The sequence below is a fragment of the Cydia amplana genome, chromosome 17, assembly GCF_948474715.1.
Source record: "Cydia amplana chromosome 17, ilCydAmpl1.1, whole genome shotgun sequence".
Lineage (NCBI taxonomy): Eukaryota > Metazoa > Arthropoda > Insecta > Lepidoptera > Tortricidae > Cydia > Cydia amplana.
Genome location: NC_086085.1, coordinates 12,142,840 through 12,163,882, shown reverse-complemented (window position 1 = coordinate 12,163,882; position 21,043 = coordinate 12,142,840). Strand labels below are relative to the sequence as shown.

The 21,043-nt window shown below is 37.8% G+C and overlaps 1 protein-coding gene across 2 annotated transcripts in view; it reads right to left on the bottom strand.

Moving 5' to 3' along the window:
• The window catches only part of LOC134655966 (neural cell adhesion molecule 1-like), a 133,219-nt gene that overhangs the window by 10,929 nt on the left and 101,247 nt on the right, over positions 1–21,043 (bottom strand). For both annotated transcript variants that reach the window (XM_063511480.1, XM_063511481.1), the window contains exons 8-11: positions 10,275–10,405; positions 9,527–9,686; positions 4,130–4,291; positions 3,534–3,668 (exon numbers count right to left, since the gene is read on the bottom strand). In XM_063511480.1, the coding sequence (XP_063367550.1) occupies positions 3,534–3,668; positions 4,130–4,291; positions 9,527–9,686; positions 10,275–10,405 (588 nt within the window). The remainder of the gene's footprint in view (positions 1–3,533; positions 3,669–4,129; positions 4,292–9,526; positions 9,687–10,274; positions 10,406–21,043) is intronic.

Genomic DNA, 21,043 nt, shown 5'->3' with positions numbered 1-21,043 from the left:
TTATGAAAGTAACGGAAGCGAAAGAGGTATGTCAGGATCGTAGCAAATGGAAATCCGTGGTCTCTGCCTACCCCTCCGGGAGAAAGGCGTGATTATATGTATGTATGTATGTATGTATGTATGTATGTATGTATGTATGTAATGTATGTACAGAGAGTTGCTAAATTGCAGCTCGCTGTACATATGATTTTGTAAACGAAAATATAACCCCTAATTCTTAATATGATGAATACTTATTGCTAACGATCTTTAAATAAATAAAAATCTGTATCATAATAGGTATCATAGGTACTATGTCGAATAAATTGTATAAACCTTCAGCCGCTCTTTATGTAAATCCAAACCATTATAACTTTAGCATGCAATAAAACAGAACATCTTCAAAACTATTGAACCTTACAACGAGTTTTTTCACTTTAACTACCAATTTGTAGCTCCAAGCTTTGTTCGCCCGAAAGCACAAATATTAACATAAAAAGATAAATAAAAATTATCGTAAAACAGCACGTAATAGAGCTGGGTTTCGTTCAGATCGCTTACCAAGCATGAGCGAATAGACGGGCATGAACTGTATTTTTTTCAACACTTAGGTAGCCATATTACGATAAATAAATATTAAGGTTGTAGGTAAAGATAAATGCCGTTAAACTTAAAGCGCATTCAGCAAAGATAAGCACCACTTGGATGTGTAGCAATGAAGTGTGCAACGTAAGCGTAGTGGTGGGTGAGGTGTGCAGCGTACAATTTAGCGTGTAACTTATAATAATAGGTTGCATTAGTGATTATGCGTTTTCTAAAAAAAAATAGTTTGGGCTGCCTCTATGTAGCATAATATTTAACATTTAAAAATATATCCATGCACTTTATACACAAATACTATAGATAACATGGTTTCATAGTTACTTATTAACATAACTTATGAACAGTTCGACAATCCAAATAGTAAAACTCTTTGTCATTCTGATGCATATACAAATAATTAATTTAATTTTTGTGTAACTTTTTAAAAGGACCTCAATAGCGATATATTTTTGTGTTGACGGATCCCTAACTCACGGCGTCGCGTTTGCACATGTTATTACAAGCGATTATCTTGTTCCAAGTACTTAGAATTATTCCCTCAGAGGGATCACGAGCGAGGGGCGACAATTCAACGCGCTACACATATAACAAACGCGCAGATATTAAACTCAGTGCGGAAAGCGGCGAATTTCGTTGCAACGCCGCAGCCAACTCATATTTCCACTTGCAACTGTGACGTGGAGTTAGAGAGATCACTATTTTCAAAGAAAGAATAATGAAGAAAAATACGGAATAACCATATTTTTTTAAGTACCTATTTCACCTTTACTACTAAAACTTAAGCTAAAAACAACAGTGATAACCTATTTTCAGATGACGGTCAGTGCGGGAATCATCATTTATACAAACTGCCTGTGGTGAGCAGCTGTACGGATATGATGGTCGTAGGTACTTGTCTACGTGACAGCGTGATAAAACGGTGTCCGTCACCCCGTCACTCAATCGCGCTCTGTTAAAAAGTGACGGTTATTTTGTCACGTAGATAAAACCATCCATAATACGCCTGCTGGCCGAAAAAGTTCATGAGTCAGCAAAAGGTTGATGAGGGGGCGATTACACAAAAGATCCCGAAATAATAATAAGATAAGGTAACTGCGGAGGAATTGCAATACATATGCACCTTGCAGCACCTTGGAGCTATGCAGAAGATGAAAACCTAAAGGGGGAGCCTCATTTAGGTCTTCATCTTCTCCAGATCTTTGCGCTAAGAGTTCATTATGTCCCATCTAGTTATTATTATTATTTGTATGTCTTGTCCATATCTCGGGACCATGGGGTCCTGGACCGTTGGGAGGCGTGCGTGGAGCCGAAGCCAACAGCGCAGAGTCCCTTTAAGACACTTTTTGTTTCTCCATTTTAGACTTCACGGGCCTATGAATCCTGGTCTTTTAATAGGCTTGCATGGGGATATAGATCCAACACGTAGAGGCCCTTTGGAGAGCTGTAATGTCATATTATTATTGGGGTGCTTTGGGTCTTTGAAATGCCACTTCGACCAAATTATGACGGCCCCAGGAAGTTCCAGATTCTTTGAGCCGTAATGCTTTGTACCTCATAGGGTACATCTAGTTACGTGGTCCAGTTATAGTATAAAGGTTTTAATAAACTGCCTAGTCATATCCAGTTGCTCCAGGGGCCGTGTGCATTTGAGTTATGAGATTTGGCGTGCGCGACTAAAAGCCACAGGCCGAAATTAGAAAACGGGCAGCCAATTCAACTCTTGCGTTGTTGATTCAAATGGCTCTCTGACTAGTATTTGTTGCCTACAATCTATTGACTTTTAGACCGCAATTAAACGGCAATTTAGCGGTTAGTAAAGACATTTTACCTATCGGCTTAAGTCTATGTTGAATTCAATTGCGAAAAGAAGTTTTGATCAAAGTAGACCAAAGGAAATTAAGTAGTCGTATTTTAAATTTTAATATCGTTCTTCTTTAACACAAAGTTTTTCATCATAGTGGCGAAGAAAAAATAATAACTTTAACCAAATTTAAATATATGTTTAATGTTTGACGTAAAGGCAGGCAAGGGCAGAGGACCTATTCGCATACAACCATCACGCTTGACAATTGTCAAAAAAACAGTGATAAACAGGCAATAATTATTGTTTTTTTTTTAATTATAATAAGTAATAAATATCAGTATTTTTAAAGTAAAACTCATCACGAGGATGCGGAATGTAAATGTATACAAGTGGATTGTAAGTTTATTTAATCTTTTGGTTTTGCGCTTTTTAATTTTAAAAATAAATTAATAATGGCTTCTACAACCAGAGCACTTTACCAATGTCTGAACTGTCTATTATACCTATCTCATTTAGTAAAACAACTAAAAGTCCTCACGTAGGTATGTACTCAGTCCAGTCCCCATTTCATGCACAGCAGGTGCAATGGGAGACTACCTACATTGACACAAAGTGAATTTAAGTCCACATGCAAAGCTCGGGCGCGCGGTTATTGTAGTCAAATAAGAATAGGTCCAGTTTATGAAACTTACACAGTAGAATTTTGATATGAATTAAATGTTTATTAATACCTATATGTATCTACTTATATATGTATATCGTTTCGTTTAGTAATAGTATCCTACCTACTACTGCTAAACAAATCGCCAAACGATAAAAAACTCCTCCTGAAAAGATCTTTTAGGATGAATGTGATCTGGATTCTGGATATATTAGCGAGTGAATGGAGGAAAAAAAAGGTTGGCGGTCAAGCTAGGTTACATTCAGATGACTACTACAACAGCTTTACTGTTGCAGCGTCGACACATGTTTCAGAGTTGAGTGACAGATTGAACGTCAAATGCAGTAATGACAGCAAATTAATATATCATGGAAATTAACAGTGACTCGTCCACATAATCGTTGCAACAGCAAACCTATTTCAGTCACCATCCTAATGACACCTTCAAACTATTATCACCTAACAAAAGCATAAAATGATAGTCACCAGCAGGAACAATTTGGAAGACACATGCGTGAATCTGCTTGCCAACGCCGTTGGTGCCACGGCAACTGAGCGTGCCGTAGTCGCGCTCGCTCTGCGGCTTGTAACTTAGCTCGCTCGTGCTGCCGTTGGCTGTGCCTGATAATTAAAAAAAAACATATTAGAGCCACCCCACACTAGCGTCTCATGAGCGTCGGCGTCTAGTCTACTCTATGGCTCCTGCTCGACTCAACGTTGGTTTTTTCACCGTACCACCCGCGAGGAAAATATGAAATGTAAATTATTACAATCGAATTCAAATTAATTATATCCAAAAAATCCAAACAGTTTTGTCGATCAAAATGATCGCTTAAAAACCCAACCTGTCAGATTAGCTGAACAAATTATTCTTTATCTTGTGGTTAAATATCAATGAAGAAAATGTTCTATACCAACATATCATATTATGATTTGTAGTTCAAAAACACCTGAACAACAAAAAGACGTCTTGATAATAAAGGCTTTGTTCAGATATTTGTGAACACGTTGACAGCGCCGATATATCTGACAGCAACTGTACAAGCAAACGGGCGAGGATGCCTCTGTCAGGATACACGTACCAAACTTGGTAGGCGACACGTCTAGGCTCTCGCCGCTGTTGTTGAACTGCCAGAAGAAGGTGACATCGGGCGGGTTCGCGGTGACTGAACACCGCACTCGCAACGCTTCATCCATCTGCGCTCCTAGTACTTGCGGTGACGGGTGGGCGCATACCGGGGCATCTGATCAAGAAAATAAATTATTTGCTTCGATATAGTATACAGTCAGCAGCAATAGTAGCGGATTAAACAACGCACCAAAAGTAACTGCCACCATCTAATACTTTTACATGCGGAGATAATTTCTATAGTTTTCTAAGTATAGGGCATAGAGCAGTAGATTCCCTTAAAAAGTAAGAATATTGCGAGACAAAATATTGTATATAACCAATATGTACCAATTATAATAAATACGGAATGTATGTGTATAGGTATAGTCTACTTAAAGAAAATATGTATAGTTTTCGTTAAAGAGTAGGTACTGTACTGTGCTTTAATCATGTCTTTACACAGTAAAATACTCGGCTATAAAACGTTTTGCATAAACTACATCGCCCCGGCAGGTCATAAAAAGAGGTTTAACCTATCGAGCTTGTATAATAACCGAAGCGTATAAAAGGCTCTTGTTTAACGAAAGCTAACAAGACCTATAAAATATAGAACACAAGTAACCGCATGTTATTTCAGAAACTCTCGTATATCTATTTTATTATTATCTCACAAAATAACAAGCGCAAAAGTATTCCTGTTTCGAGCAGAGTTTCGTAAAAGATAAATTACGACGCTCAGATGCATGGCTCGGTTTTCCCAAAGCGACGCGTTTCAATAATAAGAAGGAATGTAATAATTAACACAAAGACAAAGAGGGCCCGAATTCAGTTCGTTAAATCATAACAGAAGTTAGACGATATTATAAATTTTATCGTCCGACTGTTCCCCCCGAAACCGGCGCAGTCGGCACCGTGATTCATTTATACACTTACAAAACTGCGCTCCCGCTTGCTTTAGATTTTCATTAAACTCTCAAATATTTGCTCACGTTAAAGCAACCCTCCCTACGAAGGATTACTCTGATATGAAAATATATATGTGATTAAGGTAACAGGGGCACAGTTTAGCGATCGTGGCGCGAGTAAATCGCTACGAGGTTAAGATTTGTAACTGAGCAATACACACAAATGTTCGCGAGCGGTACAAAGTGCGGAAGTGGAACAAACGAAGTGAGGTAACAAATAGCAGTGGAACAAAGCGCACATTTGTCGTCGTTCAGATGGTCGTGCGCGGTGACGTTGACGGCGTAAATCTTCGCGGCTCCTACGCCCAATGATTGATGCTCACTCCCGCGCTCCCGCCGACACTCGGCTCACTCCGCGCCCTAATAGAACTTGCCCTGTTTGTTGCCACATTGATCAGAACTGCCAGTAAATTAATACCAAAGGATAATAGAGCTCGATATTGATTGATGGACTTGCGAGATAGTTCATATCAACTTGCGATAAAGCAAAACTTGCCGAAGGTACGAAGTTAGCATGAAATAGGTTAGCGAGGCCCTTGAAAGTGTTGTTTTGAATTTAAATTGATAGGCGACCCATTTAGGGACCGTATTGGTCGGTTTAGTAAGTGGAGGTCAGCACGGCGGGACAGGACCAGTTACTCCTTTACCGAAAAGCGAATTATTCGTACCTATCTCAATATATTCTCCTTTCCACCCGTTGACTGTAACTAATCTTTGTTTGGATCTCTTCGAGAATGATTGATACTGCAGTCGGCGAAAGATTAAAGACCCGGTTTAAGATGAAACGGAATTTATTAGCACTCTGTTGACAATAGGAAACAAAGGATCCTCCAATTTTGATCGGAAAAGTAATCTTTGTCTCAATTTACTTATTGGAGACTTAATGTTTAGGGTTCTTCCGGGGTTTGCGCATTAAATGCCTATTGTTGTCGCTACGTTGTCTGTCAGTCTGTCAGAGGCTTGAGAAAACCAATAATTTGCATCTTCTACGGCGTTATTCGACTAATAGTTCATAACTTACTTTTCAGCTATATACAGGATGCTTCCTGTAACAGGAGCAATAAATTAAACTAAAGGCTGTACTACTCAGACTGACCAACATTTGTTCAGCAATTTTAAAAAAATATGAATCCTTTAGACTTCCTCTTTTTCATACAAAATAAATATTGCCTTCAATGTACGCTAACATCAGTGTGTTTGACGTTGCTTGTCACGCTTTAAACAGAACAAAATTAGCAGTACATTGCATCTTAGAATAAACTTTAAAGTTACATGAGTTATTTTCAGAAGTTGCTGAACAAATGTTGGTCAGTTTCAGGAGGAGTTTAATTTATTGCTCCTGTTACAGTGTTACTGTGTGTGTCCTGTATATGGTGTTACCGAATATTTATGTTATATAACAATAACAATAACAAGGCGGTGATCTTGGACATGGCGCGGATAGTCCGCCGGTTCCTCTCTCTGCGACCCTGACCACCGGTAGCTTGGGCCTTGCCCCGCTGCCGGCGGCATCCTAGGTTAGGTCTTTTATAATGTGTTTATACAGGGTGTCCCAAGAAGTAGTGATATACTGAAGCTGGGAGGTAGAGGACCTAGAGGGCTATCTGAATCACCCCCATGTATGTTCCGCGATTTTTCGTATTTTCGGAGTTATGATTTTTTTTAATTTTTCACCTATCGCCGAGTACGATGGGATTTTTATTTATGGTGACGTGAATTATTGCGGTAGATGCTTGATTTTTTTTGTGTGCTAAGCTGATAGATAGGCCAATTCAGTATGGTAACATTTACTATCGTCAGATCTCTGAAGCGAATTAAAAAAAAATTAATGCCAAGAAAGATAAAATTACCCAGTATGTTTTATTTTTCTAAGCGCCCTTGAAGTTGTGAACATACTGGGTTAATTTTATCTTTCTTGGCATTATTTTTTTTTTAATTCCATTCAAAGATCTAACGATAGTAAATGTTACCATACTGAATTGGCCTATCTATCAGCGTAGCACACAAAAAAAATCAAGCATCTACCGCAATAATTCACGTCACCATAAATAAAAATCTCATCGTACTCGGCGATAGGTGAAAAATTAAAAAAAAATCATAACTCCGAAAATACGAAAAATCGCGGAACATACATGGGGGTGATTCAGATAGCCCTCTAGGTCCTCTACCTCCCAGCTTCAGTATATCACTACTTCTTGGGACACCCTGTATGTATTTTTTATTGTTTTGTGTTTTTATATTTTACTTTTATATTCACATTATAAATAACCTAATCTAAGAAATTAAATGAATAAAGGAAACAATAACAATATTTCTATTTAATTATAAACACCATATTATGCTCTAGTGCAGCGAGGGAACGCTGCAGGCATCATGGGGACTTTTGAGCCAGGTACGATGCAGGGTGGATGCGCATATTAGACGTTTTTTAGTTGATTATATTATTTATTATTAATGGTTATTATATATAAAATAAAATGCTCTAGTTGAGTTTATATTCATACGAATATGATGTAGTTGAACTCGCAACTAATAAATAATTGATTTGAATAACCGAAAAACAATAGTTTTTGTAATATGGCAACCATGACACAAGATTTGTGATATCACGAGCTGCTAAGTTAGTAACAATATAAAATTGCATCTCATTATGAATATTACTTTTACTACACCGTTAATAACGTTTACTTTAGCGTGGCGTTGTTCATTAGCTTTGACAATTATATTAAAACCGGCGTAATATTAAATGCATTTATTTTGAAAAGAAGATTTTAATCGTATTATTATTAATATTACATTTATTTAGGTAAAAGCGACAGATTTGTGTTTAATTGCTAAAATAACTTTGGGTATTCGGACTTGCTTCAATGATTTTATTTCAGCCTCTTTATTGTTTCAAACTTAGGATGCTTCCTGAGATTAATCGCTTGCATTAAGACGGCAAGTTAACGGTTTAACTTAATGAGATGTAAACGTGTTGCACTGCTCTCTCTGTCTTGACGAAACATGGCTATTTTGATAAACTCTAAATTGACTCACATTTATAGACGGGTCTAACGCGAAATTTATTCACATACCTTTATTTACCGACGTTTCGACACAGGTTTCACTGGTCATGGTGCTAGGACATCAGTTAGCCGCGACCATGACCAGTGAAACCTGTCTCGAAACGTCGGTAAATAAAGGTATGTGAAAAAATTTCGCGTTAGACCCGTCTATAAATGTGAGTTAATATGTGTTTAAAACGCGAAAGTTTTAAATATTATAACTCCAAATTGGTTAGGTACATACTTATTTAGCTGTCAATCTAGTTTTAGTTCAGACATTTAAAGTGGAATTGTAGATAAATTAATTTAAAAAAATTGTTTTTGAATCCAAAAGATCCATCATATTTTTAAGCTATTGATTTCTAAACCGAACTAAGATCAAGTAACCCATAAATATATTTTTCCCGGTATGTAGCGAAAGTTTATCGTAGAGGCGTAACAACAAGCAGTATTTAGAATATAAATCGCTGGCGTATATAGTTTTGCGCTAAATACAGTGTGAGTTGTGTCATAAGACTCATGATCGCACTTATTAGAGCGCGCGAGCGCGAGATGAGAAGTGCAAGCCGTGTTTAGGTGGTATAATAACAAAAGAAAATCAAGTTGAGATTTTCAAGACTACTTAAAATTGCTGAGGCTTTCTTGTAGTGGTTAAGTACTGGAAAAGTTATATTAAGGACTTATATCCACAAATTGTATACAAAATATAAGCACATTTTAATCTTCTACAAAAGTTAGGTAAATGTTCTCGTGTCCTCAAAAGTTGCAGGATAGATATCCTCATCTAGATATGCATGCAAGTTGGGAAAATCGAATTCAATATACGTGGCGGGCCTGGCAGCGTTCCAATATAAAGAAAGTTAGCGATGTCTTTATACGTTGTTTGTGACATTTCGCAGTCATTTCTTAAATATTTTAATGTTTGCGCTTTTATGTAGCCGTTGCGGCAAAAACGTTATAATTTATAAATAGGTACTGATAACCGATAATGAGCTTTCGCGAGTGCAGCCCAACAATCGGTATTGGAAAAGGTCATATCACTATAGCGCGGCAAGCACTGACAGATGAGCATTGTCGCAATGGCGGCGTCGTAGTAGAGTTTTCCAAGTTATGTCCGCTTTATTGTATTAAATCCTTTATTTGACACCACAAAATGATGAGCATTCCAGCATTACCCAACAAACTGCTCCGCAGTTTGGCAAATCTTTGTATTGTGGTACACATATTTTATATTTCCATGTTATTATACGTAGGCAAAGCGCAAGTTTATCAAGCAGACCGCCGATAGCGGTAATCACAAAAAGTAGTAGCACAGAAATTTTAAACCAACTGTCGTATATTTTAAGCTATGCTCACACTGTATGCTAAGATGCGTGGGCTGGCTGGGCGTCTCGCCGAGCGAGTTGGCGGCACGGCAGTTGTAGTCGCCGCCGTGGTCGCGCGTCACCTTCTGCAGAACCAGAGATTTGGTGCTCACGATCACGCCTGATGTTAGGTTGTGGACCACTGGCTTGTCCTGGGAAAGAAAAGTAAACGATCATTATCTTTAGGATCGACCACTGCCTGCTCAAAATACGCTAACGCACCGTAAACGCAGTGACGTGACTCATGCTGCTGCTACTGGCCAACAAATTGTTAGATTGAGATTGACATGTAGGTATCCGTTCTTCAAAGGCTTTTGAACCTGCACTGTGTAAGGACATTTGAGAATTTAGAGCAAGCGGTTCAGTTAACCAGTTTTATTGCAATGGTTAATGTACCTTTATACCTACTTAGTTTTATTTGTAAGGTAGAGAAAAGTAAAGTTGACCTCGACGCTAAACGCGACGAGCTGAAAACACGCCCGCCTGCTCCCATTCACTACCACTACGTGGCTAGTGTCCTCACGTGCCCTCAATCTGCGCGGGGGTTCACCTCGATGATTGGCTGACGAGCCATGTTCGGGCGCACGAGCGCCTAGAAAACTAGGAGTCGACCACTTCGAGCGGTAGAATCATCATCATCATCACCATCAGGTATTACAGAGAGATACCGGACAACCGCCTAGCACATACTTAATGCGTGAGTTAGTTACTCGAGGTAAAAGGCGTTAAAAACAACTTACATTATGATACCAGGATATCCTATGCTCCCTAGGGTTGGCGCGGACGGAGCACTCAAAGTAGACGTCATCGCCCTCCTTAATGTCGTGGGGGTTGAGCGTGCTGCCGAGCGACAGCGACACCACCGGAGGATCTGTTGGACAAAAACAGTTGAATAAGAATCAAGCCAAGCTCAAGTGGGATTGGGTACATATCTGTCGGATGCACCCGGACAGATGGACCAAAATAGCGACCGAATGGGCACCACAGATCACCCGAGGCACAGGCAGACCAAAAATGAGATGGCGAAACGACCTGGACTAATTCTGTGGCGACGGACTAGGTATTATAACTTTAACAAATATTATATATTAGGGATGATAGGGGAAATATAGGACAAATTGTAATAGGCTACATTCCTACTAGTCAAATCAGCTTCTTTTTTAGAACTGTCAAAACGATTTGCTAATATGGAATTTATATGAAAACGAATGTAGTGACGTCACGGTAAACTCACCTACTTTTTATATTTCAATACGATTTATTAAATACAAATTGTGTTTAAAAATAGCTGCTGTCTATGTTTTTCTAATAATTATCTGGTGCTTTATTTCGTGCACGGTTTGAAATCATTTATTTTAAGTACAGGAAACATCCCTATTAGTCGGCCCCGAATCTCGGGCACTAAATTTGTTGGAGTTAACTAGCATTGACACTGTCAATTTTCAACTGAATGCGTCAAAATATTATTATGATATATACAACCTATTAATTAATAATTATGTTGGCATGCTGTAAAATCAATTCATGTATCGTAATACTACCACAGAATAACTAATACATACTACATACTACATTGTGGAAAAATATCCATTATGATTGGTTCATACGTCGATCGTATAGGTACGCTTTTTTAATCTTTCTTATTAAGATCTGACTTTCTTACTAGAAATACTTGTGATTTAGTATTTTCTCGTCTCATGTATAATATTGTTATGAAGTACCGCGGGAAATCTCACAAAGCGGCACAAGCGTTTCATTTGCCAGAAACTTAAGATTAAGAAGATTCATTATAACTTCAAAGACAATTCTCTTCCAAGATTTAATTCATTATTTTCAGCGGACTGAGTTTTGGAAATTCAGTTATTCAGGAGTGTGAAATTATTCATGCATATTATGCCTCACTTATCTTAGTCACGATAATTAGAAAGTTATATGCAGGCATCGGATTTTAGGTGGAAAAATTAAATGACAGGTAGGAAGTTCCTCTATCGATTAACTCAATGATCGATGCTTGACCCATGTAATACCGATCGCTCTATGTTTTGCTTGTAAAATATAATTGTATCAAAAGTAGACGATCTTCTAAAAAGCTTACTTTATGAAAAGAACATTCCTATGGCTACGTAAACTTTATAGATACCTACAGAATTGTTATTTGTGTAAAAGCGAGCGAAATCTGTTTATGTAATTTATTGCAAGTGATGAGTTTGCTTCCCAAGTTGGAGTAAAATTCTCCAATAGGAACATTTCACCACTTTAACAAGCAGTCCCGTACAAACGATAATACTTTGCGCAATAAGGGAAGATTGGCCAACATTTTCAACGAGAGCAGGCGTGTCTCACTCCGCGATTTCGTCGCTTTGCTACAGGTACTTAGCTAAATACATACGTTCGGCCGCAATTTTGGGGAAAGCCATAAGCCGCGCGTGGCGCTGTCGCCACCTAGCGGCCATATCTGTGCTGATCGTAACAGACGCGTTTTGTTAGAGATTGAGTCTTCTGTACTTAGTACTATTATTTATTCTGTAACGAGAGTCAATAGAAACCCGATGGCCGAACGGCGGAGCGTTTTTATTGACTCTAATACTGTCTGTTAAGCTATTTTTACGATTTAACTTGCGTATTTTTAGTCACTCGCGTGACACGTGTCGGAGGGCTACACCAGGCCCGCTGTGTGGTTAGCGACAGTACGCGGCGCGCAGCTATTGTGACTGCTACTCTCACATTGATAGTGCTTGAAAATGGAGACCTAGGCTTTCCGAAACATAACTTTGGGAACAAATCAAATTACTTTTATTAAATATTTTGATATCCGGCCTTCACCAATCGTCACTTTTTCTTTAATATAATATGATATCTATTTCAGTTTATAATTTTTCGTAACATATCGTGCGAGTGACACGTAAGTTAAACCATATAATTAGAGTAATGGCACACTACAGTTTAAATCGAACACGGCCTGTTCTTTATTTATAAATGCAATACAATTAACGACCAACTTTGCAATAAACCGCAGCTTCTTTCACTTTTCCCCGCGAGTCCTTTAATCGCAAAGGCAGAATAAAACATGAAAGGATAGTGTGGTAATTACCGACCGAGGCGCTGAATGAAGGCGGCTGAAGCGTTTGTTTGCGTCTCTTAAAGTGCAAAGGCAGTTCAGGTGAACACTTATCTGCGGAAGCGGTGACATTTTATTGGCCATTACCGACCTATAACGACGCCGCCCGAAGCGTCGCGACAAATAAACATTTGCGATTCCTGCTTAAATTGTTGCCAAAACGGTTCGCGCCGGGAATTCCCGCTCTAAATGTGTTACGGTTCGTCGGGCAGAAGCAAATGGAATTTATTTATATTTGGAAATTAATTTCCTTTGTCGTAATAGCTGGCGTGTTCCGTTGTGTCCGACGTAGATCACAAGTTATTATTAGATGTAGCATATAAGTTCGCGCATCACTCATATTCATACTACAGCACTCTGTCCTGTCCTGGCCGGTTTCGGCCATGGCGACTGGTTTTTTTTTATGCTATTAGAATTAGATGAGGGTCAATCGGTCCTCGCTAGGAGTACGGGCGGCCGATTGCCTTTAAGTTAAATCTTAGTTGTCTGTACTAGTGGTTAGTGGTGTTATTGCGTTATGTGTTGGTTTGATGGTGGAAAAGATATGTAATGTCTATTATATACTTATTTATTAAATTATTTTTAATTGTCAATTATATACTTGGTGTATTTTGCAAAGGAATCGAGTGTTTCTTCTTTATCTGTCAGTTGTTTAATATTATATGGGTCTGTGTTAAATTGGCTGCATATGGTGTCATGTGTAGTTCTTGCATACAGGTATCTTGGGCAAGTTTTAATATGGGTTTGTACTGGCTAGTGAGAGCGACAATCCTGAGCTCTCAAGTGACTAAGGTAGCCTATTTTTTTAAAGCATTCCTGCTATTTAGGTTTCAATCTATGCCCCAAAGTACGTATAATCATTGAAAACATGTTGAGAATATTGACAGATTTGTGTAGATTTACACTGTGGTCACAACGGAATAGCCAAGCGGGCGACTCCCATCTTATCAATCAATCAATCAATATTTTATTTGTCATAATACGGTTTACATAGGATCTTAATCTAATTAATAATAGGTAGGAACTCCTATTGAAGTAGCTACATTTGTATATGTACTTATTTGTATTTGTGTTCTTTGGATTTTGTATTTATAACAGTTGCTATGTATTTTTAATGCCACTATATGATCTCGCTGTAAATGTCGTATTGACTTGTGAAAGAGTCTAATTACTTAAACAAAATACCGTTTTGAATTCATCGTATCTTCCTCCTACATCAGTGACCCTTTCTTCTAACAAAAACGTCACATTTGACACTGACGTCCATATGGTCACTAGAAGTTATATTTGACGTATCTTAAAGTTCTAATCAGGCCGAATGTCGTATCTAATGGGCGGTATCTAATCCACTGTTCGAATTGAGTCCCGTTTCAGAATTCTTTCGTCAACTTTTACTAATGAGATAAAACAGATGTAAGGAAAACGGCAGCTGCGATAAGGTTCGCTTCGAAATATTTAAATGGACCGGAATAGCGGGTGATAGATAATTAGAAAATTAAATCGAGAAAAATAAACGTAAAAGATTTTTCTATAAAATAAATGATTTTATATTTTTACAACCGTAGGTAAACATCGAAAGTAAGGTAATAAAGATATCCTCTGGGTATTCACTTTGTCTATATTTATAAAATGATTTACCTATAGGTAGTTAAAGGCATAGTCTTTATTAAAAAACCGGCCAAGTGCGAGTCGGACTCGCGCACGGAGGGTTCCGCACCATCAACAAAAAATAGAGCAAAACAAGCAAAAAAACGGTCACCCATCCACGTACTGACCCCGCCAGACGTTGCTTAACTTCGGTCAAAAATCACGTTTGTTGTATGGGAGCCCCACTTAAATCTTTATTTTATTCTGTTTTTAGTATTTGTTGTTATAGCGGCAACAGAAATACATCATCTGTGAAAATTTCAACTGTCTAGCTATCACGGTTCGTGAGATACAGCCTGGTGATAGACGGACGGACAGCGGAGTCTTAGTAATAGGGTCCAATTTTTACCTTTTGGGTACGGAACCCTAAAAATGACGATTATTTTGCAAAGCAAAAAAGTTTGGCCTCAAACTTTTAGGACGTCTATTACCTAAATGTCCTAGACAGCCAGGAAAAGACCAATTAAGTGCTGACTTTGGTTAGGCCCTATTCAGGCCGCAATAATTATTGCGGCTTTGGCCTGTAAAGAGGACAAATGTCGAGCACGGACGGCTTTTTAAGCATGACTCACGCTAGAACGGGTCGTGCCCGGGCCGAAGCGTTCGACATGACATTTTCTATGACGGCTGATCGGTGACCACATGATGCATTCCATATAAAACGAGGCGCCGGAAGCTCCGGCCCGGCCCCGGCCCGGGCTAGCGTGAGTCATCCTTTAGTCTCGAGTAGCCGCTGTATATGAAAAAAATGTTATATTCGTAATGAAAGCATGTACGGAGAGCATCACTCTTAACTGATAATTAATAAACATTTTGTCTTTGCATTAAGGTTCACGAATTGTACAAAACGTGCTATCAGCATCACAAGTAGCGAATTAGGGAGTCAAGCAAGATGAAAACCTTAGGGAAGTCCGGGTAAAGCGAACACCCCAGGCAAAGCGAATTCGGGCTCCCAATCCTAAACTATTCGACTTTGTCGCACCACGCGCCTATATGATGTTCAGGATCCTTCGCTCTATGAGCGGCAAGCGTCACAGGGAGCGGTCGCTGTGAGCGTCGTCGGTGACGAGTCAAAATGTGTTTTTAGTGCAAAATATTCGATTTTGAAAGGTAAACATTGTATGTTATTTTGTCACAGTAATTATCTCGAATTTTAATTCAAGATGCTTCTATCGCTTATTAAAGTATCTTCCTTTTACAACGCATTTCTTTTAAATTCTTAATTTCTTTAACTGACTGAATGGGCAAAGTGGATCGGGCAAAGCGGATAGCGTGTTAACTTTGAATTTATTAGGTAATTTTTTTTATGATAATATTTTGTTACAGATGGTATATAAATATCAAAAAAAGATCGATAATGGCTCCTGGCTAACAGACGTCATGGAAATGGCTATCAGAACGTAAATTCGCTGTGTTAAAATGTCTTCAGAAATGCCGTGAAGACTTATGCTTATGAAATCAGTGAAAATATATCAAAAGTTACTTGTGATAGCTTTTTCTAATTAATATTATTGAAATGATCTTATGTTGATTAATTTTCACTTATTTATTAAGTTCACTAAGATTTTACGAGTAATATTTGCTTTGCCCGGGGGCCTGTTTCACTTTGCCCGGCACCCTGGGCAAAGGGAATAAAATATATTTTTTTACGTTTTGTTCAAAATTGCAGCAACTATTAAACATTGGAGGCTAGTGTTGTTTTAAATTAAAAGATTATTAAATAAAGACTTATTATTGATACTTTTTTCATTTCTTCCTCGTTAAATTTTTCTGTTATGTCAAGTCAAAGGTAAAGGTGTTCACTATGCCCGGACTTCCCCTACATCGACAAACGCCATACGAAAAGTAATAATGTCTCAGCCGGCTAGCCAAGGTTACAAACGCTATCGCTTCGACAACGAAACGCTTTGTCTCTCTATCACTCTTTCATATTAGTGCGGCAGTGACTGTTGCGTTTCGATCGCTACGGAGCGTAAGCGATTGGCATGTTGGCTACGCGGTCAGGATGATCGATGCCACGAAAAGTGACGTGACTATTTCCATACACTATTCAAGTTTTGATTAGCGTTGGCCCTACAGCCGTGTCACGCCCAACTCCGTTAACTTGAGTTACTTACATGAGTTACGGTTAACCAGTCTAAATCGTCTTTAAAACCGATAGGCCCATATTACACTCACTATCAGTATAATGTAATTATTTTGTCATTAAGTACTTCAAAAGTATCAAACTTTTTTAATAACTTCATTATCGTCCGTCATTCCTTCTGTCATTTCTGATTCCATCATTTCAATCAATTCACTGTGAATAGTAATGTCATATCTAGTATCATTACTTTGACATAACTCAAATACCTACTGAAGCAAGATATTTAAATAACTTCATTACTTACCGTCATTCCTTCATGCCTACACTATCACTAAAAATGTTTTCTTCAAAGTAATGTCATTATTCATGATAGTGTCGGGCCCATAATTAATATTTATATTTCTTCTAAAAGATAATTTAGATTACGCGTCAAAAGTATCTTCCATTCGAGAAGATTCGAGATTATTGCGTTGGAGGATTTAAAATTTTAATTAAGTATAAATTAAATTTTAAATATAGCGTTTCCTTTTTACTTAGGTACCTACCTACGTAAAATACTAAAAGCTTTGAACTATTACTAAGAGTTTACAAGTAACGGTCATTGTTTCCAACAAATCGAACAGCGGTCCCACTAAGAAGGACAAAGCCTAATTAATCCTACAAGCCGAGTGACGACCGGAGTCGGTGTAAGCTCCGTCTGTGTCTGCTCTTGACCTACATTTTATTATACAGGGTGAAATCTTAGACGTGATTTGAATTAATAATGTAAATTTTTTTTAGGAAAGTTAAAAGTCACTCGAATTGCCGACAAAAAGCCGCTCTCTTAAAATCGAAGTTATGCTCTCCTTTCTCCTTTCATGAAAATTTAGGCAATATATTTTTCGTTGCTAAAATCGTTGTGTTATCGCTTTAATTTCTTTGTTTATCAGCAACGAAAAATAGAACCAGATATAGATATGAGTTGGTAGAAATAAATTATTAAGATAACTGGGGGTGCTTGTAGTTATGGGATTAGTGTAGGTACTTATAATTTAAAAAATATACATTTGACCGACATTTCACAAAATACTTAAAAAAAAAACACATAACTTTAAAATTATATTTACAAGATCCACAAGTCATCTTATAGATTTATCTTATACCCAGTAAAATGGCGACCAAAAATAAGTACGAAAATATTCTAATGTAGTCTTCGTTTTTACCCTGTATAGCTACGATAAAACAAGTTTGTTAATATGTTAATAACAAGTTTGTTAGTATGTTCACAAAAACGTAAATTAACATCCAACAAACATGGTTAACCTCAGTTCAACATTTGCAGACTAAATTAAATTACATCATGCGAGATAAACAAAATGGTTTCGTTTTAATAAACTAATTATAGTAAAGCGGTATCTGTATGCTGGGTCCGAACGGTACTATAATAGGCATAGAAAATTTTATCCCAGAAATTGAACTGGATAAAAAAACATCTATACTCAGACACACCAACTTTGTCACTAGAAAAAGGCGCGAAATCCAGCTCCACCCTTTGCGCCTAATTTTTTTTACCGCTTTTTCTACTGACAAAAAAGATGAACCAGACCAGAGTATAAATTACCAAATGAACTAACACAGTAAAACGCTTAGATAACTGACGGTCGGTGGACTTTATCCCCCTTATTATAAAACTTTACTAGCTTCAATTTAATTAGTAATGTTATATCCCCTACACACGGCGTACAGTCACGCTCCGGTATTGTTACGCTATTTAGGGTTCTAGCTAAATTGGAGATTTCATAGCGTAAGTATGGTACGACCAATTTAGCTAGGACCGTAAATGGCGTAACAATCCCGTGTGGTGACTGTACATAGTTGAACTTCTGTTATATCAGATCTCATGTGTTACACGCTGGCTCAGTGAATTTGGAAACATTTGTAAGCAAGGGTCCAACTCGTATTAAAAGCTCGCGTAACAAGAGAACTTAGTTCTCGTAATTAAAGCTGTTAGTGTGACAACACCAACAGTTGACATCCACGCCGAAAACTAATTCTGCCAAAAACTAAACTAGTGAAACTGGCAGTCGCACAAATAGAAAGCTGCACGCTGTTTATTTCTATACAACGCGGTTTGACTATACAATACAATACAATACCATTTATTTCTCTCATATAAGCTTACAGTTGTTTACCAATTCGCTGACACGGTAAAATAGAAGATATGACACATTAACAAATTATAAATTCAAAGAAGTAGAACTCAAATACAGTGAAAACAGAGCAGATATGAAATCAGATACAAATAGCGGCATAGCCTAAAATTAAATACTATAGATTGTTTTGTGTTAGACATCCAGCGACAGATATTAGACATTATCGGAAGACCAGCGCTGGAAGCCACCAGAAACATGCTGGCAGAAGCACTTTTTGGGTCCTCATTATGCATTTAGGGTTAACCTTAGTGTCCGACCGAAGCATGATTTTTATGCTGAAACTTTCTGAAACCGAAACTTCTGAAACTACTATGGTTCAGTAGTTTTTGCCCGAAACCTGATTATTATGCCGAAACAGGAACCGAAATTTCGTTCGGACACGAGCTATCCCGTATAATTCCGGGTTATATAAAGTTCATTGCTGCCTTCAGTATGTTGTGCCTCCACCACAGAGTAAATTAGACCGAATCAGCTCCAACAAGTCCGATGCGGTTTATCCGTGCGATGGAAAGTTTCGTCTCAGTAGTGAATACGCCTAACATCCGTGTTTAGAAACGAAAATTCAATATATCTAAAAGGAAACTAGAATATCTAGATGCGTACAAATTACAATTCTTATAGATAGATATAGGTACCTATTTATTCTTCGATATGTTTCTAAATAGGAGAAATTTCACAAAGAGAAATCAACAAAATGAAGTTTCCAATTTCGTCACCACAAGACCGAAATGATTGCAAATAAAACTATAAAGCAACTTTCATTACAAAATAACAGTTGGAAATGTTTCGCTACGTAAAATGAAACATAATATTTTCTAGATACTAAATTTAGTTACAGAAGTTAAAGCCTTTTGAGCTTGATGGTACAACGTAAGATTTATGACTCAAAGAAAATGTTATTTTCTAAAGTATGCTTGATTTGCAATGGTAGTATAGTGAGTAAATATTTATTTTAAGATGAGATTTTTATTTGCTTGCAATAGAAACACTGAGCCCATGGTCGTCAGGCACAAAAAAAAAACATAAAAGTGTCGGGCGAATATAGTGCCTTGGGCGACCACAAGGCGGATTCCTTCTTTTCATTATTAGAGTCTGTGCGGAAAGAGAAGAGTCGTGAAATGTGTGGGGTCCAATACATTCTACGACTCTTCTCTTTCCGCACAGACTTTTTAAACGTACCTACACTGATATCAGACTGACATCTAACTGATGTCTTTCAAATATCGTGCATTTCGCTTGTACTTTTCCGTATCTACATGTATTGGCGCGGGCGAGACGCATGATAACTGAGTATAATTAATATGAATCAAATATTATTCTAATGACAGTGTACGTTCGAATTGGCCTGTGTCATACTGTCAGGCTGTGTGTCTGGTGCAAAAGGGGCAACGCCACCTGGGTGACATACCAGATGCGGCAGTTTTATAATTAGTTATTGCGCATAAGAATAGTTTATAATACTTACTTGTTGATTATTAAAAAGGTAGTTTTATTTGCGATATGTTTTTTTATTTATTTTGAAAAGATTGGTAAATATTATTTGCAAAATTCACCGAGACTTTAAGCTCAGTTTGCCGCATGACTTAGTATCAAAACTTATACGAAATCCATTACTCTCGGGAACTAATATCAGACATTAGTCTGAACGCTTCGGAATATCAAAGTGTGATGAGAAACAAATACCTGCGTGTATTATCTCGTTAAAATACCTACACACCTAAACTTTAAATAAACGTTTGTAACAGTTACCCGCTCCACAAATCAAGGCTCGCTTTTATGAGCCCGCGGGGGCTCCTTCTAAATAAATAACGGTGCAAATAAAACAAACATTGAAACGTACAAAATAAATTTTAATTAGAATCTGGTAGGTGACGCGCGTTCTTACGCGGCTGTGGCAAGTTAAAACCGAGTACCTATATGATTGGTTACCAATAAGAAATAAAAACCGGCCATGTGCGAGTCGGACTCGCGCGCGGAGGGTTCCGCACCATCAACAAAAAATAGAGCAAAAAAATCGTGTTTGTTGTATGGGAGCCCCCCTTAAATATTTATTTTATTTTATTTTTAGTATTTGTTGTTATAGCGGCAACAGAGATACATCATTTGTGAAAATTTCAACTGTCTAGCTATCGCCGTTCATGAGATACAGCCTGGTGACAGACGGACGGACGGGCGGACGGACGGACAGCGAAGTCTTAGTAATAGGGTCCCGTTTTTTACCCTTTGGGTACGGAACCCTAAAAAAACATTAAATATATTAAAACGGGTTACTCATTTTAATTCGAAGAATGTTCGACATATTTCGCTCCATAACGTCTGCGTTGGTCCGCCAACGCGTGCTCCTGTTGGAGCTCCTATGTACTAATAATTTAAATTTAAAAAATAATCCACAAAACAAAGCAAGTTAGTTTTTAATCTTGTGACCTAGATTTTATAAGAATCCTTGTCGCTTTGTTTAGCTATGCG